The 4,715-nt window shown below is 41.4% G+C and overlaps 1 protein-coding gene across 1 annotated transcript; it reads right to left on the reverse strand.

Moving 5' to 3' along the window:
• Positions 1 to 726: 726 nt before the first annotated feature.
• On the reverse strand, positions 727 to 4,715 carry LOC125042510 (cartilage oligomeric matrix protein-like; the record flags this gene model as incomplete). Its single annotated transcript, XM_047638152.1, is given in 11 exon segments — positions 727 to 1,007; positions 1,340 to 1,574; positions 1,666 to 1,831; positions 1,920 to 2,007; positions 2,092 to 2,210; positions 2,440 to 2,721; positions 2,808 to 2,985; positions 3,065 to 3,224; positions 3,306 to 3,518; positions 3,760 to 3,887; positions 3,961 to 4,715. Coding segments are annotated over 11 exon segments (2,551 nt in total), but the record flags the coding sequence as incomplete, so codon positions are not given.

The raw sequence follows: 4,715 nt of genomic DNA on the forward strand, positions 1-4,715 counted from the left end.
GTCTAATCTTTAGACAAGCATTGTACAATAATGTATACAGCATTACATTTTATAATCTCGTGTAAATAAATAAAAGACCCACTAATGGAATAAAGCGTTTTCGCTCGAGCGGAAATTGGCCAGGGTGGAGGATCTTAAAACAGGCATTGAAGAGGGGACAGTAGCAGTGTTCAGTCAAGGTCAAAGAGGAAACTGGAGTGGGTCATTTGATGAAGGCTTAAACCTTATTAACCTAAAAGGTGTTAATAGGGGGATATACCGCATCCTTTCTACGGGTTGCCATTTCAATACTGAATAGTTAATGTGTCGTCAAGACTTGACACAAAAATCAATCTTACATTTTTCACTCTGAAGTTATAATTTACGCAATTCATTTGCATTAATAATGGACATTTTAAATTATGAATCAATTAACCCCCCCCCCCCCCCCTCATACACACTTTCAGAAAGACTTTACTTTGGAGTGGTTGCTTGATGTACAAGAGTGGGAGTCAGGAAGTGTACCTTAATATTCCAGAACTGTAAAGGGTTCAGGGGCATGGTTGTAAATGCAGTATGACAGTAACCGAAATAGACCCAGAGAGATTAAAGATGTGAAAAAAGGGAGCATATAGAATATAAACTTTTAGTAAAAGTCTAAATTTAAAATTAACCTGCTGCATAGTTCAATCAATCGATGCATTTCTCCCAATTTTTACAAGAGAAAAGGTCCATTTAAAGATTTGAAAATTAAAATAGATTTAATAAAATACAATATCCCTATAATTTCTTTGTACAAGCCTATCCCTTGAACCATCTCATAGAAGGCTTATCACCCGAGGTAGAAGGAGGTTCAGGAGTCTGGCTGCCCACGACTAAAGGTGCAGCTCTAGCCACAGAATCTTCACCTTTAAGCTTATCCACTTTCAAGGACTGAAGTACACTTTTTGTGCCAACACTGGTTGTATTCAGTACTTGGTCCTTCACATCTTGTGGAAGATCATCAAACATTGCTTGAGGTATTTCATCTGTAGAGGGTAAGACAATGTATTTAATTAATTGAAAGCTAGACTAGAAGCTTAGATCTAACGGCTGTAAGCAGCCTTTCACAACTTAAACCGAGATTTAAGAAGTGCTCCAAGCATTAAGACTTCCAAGTCCTAGTATCAAATGATTTAAGTGTCGTGCTATTATAAACCCATTCATGCTATTTAATACAGGGTAATGCCAGCAAGTTATTGGAGCTTATAAATAAATCTACATGTCTGGAATGGTGGCTTTCCGTACGTGTTCTACCAAGCAATTGAAAGTTGGAAATACCTTGATAACCATAAAAAAAGGTTTATCCAAGTATGCTTACCTTCACAAGTGTACTTTACATTAGACCAAATAATCTCTTCTTGAGAGAAGCAGTATAGTCCTAGTCTTCCTCCTTTCAGGGTGTCATCATAAATGTTTCCAGAGTCCATAACTAGATTAGTGCCCTGGTACAAGTAGAACCTAATGGTGCCAATAGTAGGACGGTGGTGAAGTTGCCAGCGATATGCCACATTTGGGGTCCATCCAATGCTGCCATCATGCCAGAGAAGTGTTGCCTGAAATACAAGGAAATGTCAAATTTAGGCTTTCCTAATACAATCTAGGGGTCAAATACAACCTAGTGTAGTGGGAGGCACCTTAGCTTACCTGATTTGGTGTGGAACCAGTAAACCACAGGGCATCCCTAAGTGCTGTGCCAGGGCCTGTTACAGAGTCAACCACCTTTAAGGTAACGCCCCTCTCAGCGTTGTTAAACCAGTTCTGTGGATCCTTTTTCCATGCCACAACATAGAACCTGGCATTGCTTTGGTACCTGTATAACAAGTTTAGATTAAAAACCCAACGGGGCACAATTAACACCCCCCTACCCTAAAATTTATATTCTGAGGAACTGGACTTACCCAAATACAAAGCCAACAAAGTCGTCATCACTAGTATCTTCAATGAAGAAGGTGCCATCAAAGTCGACATCAATCATTACATGGTCACCTGGAGAATAGTATCGAGAATTAGGGTACAATTCTGGCAACCGAGGCAAGCTACCGGTATGGCAAGTTAAATACAAGTACATACCCACTGCTAGAGCAGGATCAGAATTCACAGTCTGGTGAATCTCTGCACCATCGTCATAGACGACCCATACTGGAGGGGCACTTGCACTCTGTGGTTCTAGGGCTATCATTTGGAGTTTCCTTGGATTAGAAGTGGATAATGCATTGAGATAGAGGTTTAGGTTTGGTTCTAGATAGAGTAGTTAGATACTTTACCATGCTAAGCATGTTTTAGGTTAAGCCATCAAGACAAGGAGATAATTCAAGTTGAATGTCACCAAGTGGACTGTTGTCCAGAGTCAGGAAAAGTAAACTATTTTAACAGCTTAAGTCAACATCTGCACTTTCAAAAACAGGAGAAAATGCAAACCTGAAGTCTGTACTGTGCACATTGGGATTCTTTATGCAGTTGTCATAATAATCGTCTATTCTGTCACCATCAAAGTCCATTATGCAAGCATCACCACGGCCATCCCCATCACTATCCTCCTGGCCCGAATTTGGGATAAGTATACAGTTGTCAATAGGGTCATCAACACCATCATTATCCCTGTCTGCATCACAGGCATCTCCATCACCATCTCCATCCACATCCAGCTGGTTACTGTTTGCTATAGATGGACAGTTGTCTACAGTGTTGTCCACACCATCACTGTGGAGGCATCAGTCGAGGCATAAGGATAACCAATTTATTTTAGCATTAAAATGGTCTTCTGGCTTAAAGAATTCCACCCTTACCCATCCAAGTCAGCATCACTATCACAGGCATCACCTAGAAAATCTTGATCTCCATCTTCCTGTCCAGGATTAACAGTTTGAGGACAATTGTCACAAACATCTCCAATACTATCCTCATCAGCATCTGCTTGGTTGCTATTAGCAATCCAGGGACAGTTATCAGCTGCATTCAGAGATCCTAGTTGGAAAGGATGTAGAGAATTACCAAGCAAGTCCAAAATGCTCTACAAAGTTTACCTAGCACAACTACAGCATACCATCATCATCTAGATCATCGTCACAGGCATCCCCCACTTTGTCCCCATCAGTATCCTTTTGATTTAGGTTGGAAACTGCAGGGCAGTTATCGCAGACATCCCCTCGTCCATCCGAGTCGGAGTCTTCTTGCAGAATATTGGAAATTAGTGGGCAGTTATCCTGAAAGTATAGGATCACATCAGATATGAAAGCTAGCTTGGGTCATATGGCTAGGCCAGCTTGTGTAGCTTCCTTTCATACCGAGTTGCTGTCGAATCCATCTCCATCAGCATCCAAGTCACAAGCATCACCAAGGCCATCACCATCAGCATCATCTTGCCCAGAATTTGGCCTATTGATGCAGTTATCCTTACGGCAGTATTTGCTTGAACATCCTAGCTCCGTGTCTGGGTAGCCATCCAGGTCAGAGTCAGGGGCACAGTCAATACCAATACCAGCAAACCCAACAGGGCACTGGGAGTAAAAAGAAATAAAGGTTAATGATCATCAATTAGCCAGAATAACTAATCAAGGTGAACTTGAACCTATATAAATTTAGTAAACCTCCAATATTCAGGACTAGTTATACATCCAGCTTCTGCTAATACAACAGGCACTTCCGTTACATAGTTACATAGTTACATAGTCACCTAGCAACCTTAGCAAGCTTGAAACCTCAATTCATTTAAATATAGAAAAGTTGAACAGGTCTCACCATTAATATATTACAAGTTTGCCCATCACCAGTATATCCTACAGGACAGGGACCACACATGTAGAATGGGGCCACAGTAGTGAAAGTGCAAGTTACTCCATTAAAGCAAGGATTCTGTAGACATGGATCTGTAAAGAAAGTAAAGAATAAATTCTACTCAATTATAAGTCTACATTTTCTTGCAAACATTAATAAACTTACCACTATGTGGACAAAGGTCTTCGGGTAGATCACAGTGAGCAAAGGGATAGTCCAGGTAATCTCCCGTTGCTTCCACACACTTTCCTATCCCAAAGCCTTCTTCATTCCACATGTAACCATCAGGACACTGATAACGCATCTTCACCATTTGGCCAAGTTCGATGAAGCATTCAAAGTAATGCTGCATGTTAAGGGGGTCTGGAAATCTTCCTTCCTGCCGGCACACAAACACCAAGGAACAGGGATCTTCACAAGTCTTGGTTCTCTCATTGAACAAGTGGTTTCCGTTGCACATGTAGAACTTCTGCACCCAGCCATGTCTCAAGGGAATACACGAGTAGTAATCTCCACAGTTTTTTGTGTTGGCAAAAGTTCCAGAAAGGGTACACGATGGAAATCCAGTATCAGTCTTGCATAGAGCAGAGTTGCTATCGAATTTCTGTCCATCAGGGCACTTGTGACTTTCTGGTGTCCAGCCAACATCCTTACAAAAGAAGAACTTCTGTGGGTCATAGGGATCTACACGAAACTCGTCTGCCCTTTCGCAAGTACACTCTGTGGGTTCATCAGGGTAGCATACACCCCCTCCGAATTCGTTCTTTTGAGAACAGTAATGATCTTCAATGCAGTGGCGAACAAAGGCTTGTCCCAGTACACAAACCACTAAGGTCTTGCAGTCAGCACACATGAAACTGTCAGGTTGTTTTTCACACAGATGGGAATAGGAATGATGGTCATTGGTAACACCTCGTTTT

Source organism: Penaeus chinensis, chromosome 32 (genome assembly GCF_019202785.1).
Source record: "Penaeus chinensis breed Huanghai No. 1 chromosome 32, ASM1920278v2, whole genome shotgun sequence".
In the NCBI taxonomy this organism is placed as follows: domain Eukaryota; kingdom Metazoa; phylum Arthropoda; class Malacostraca; order Decapoda; family Penaeidae; genus Penaeus; species Penaeus chinensis.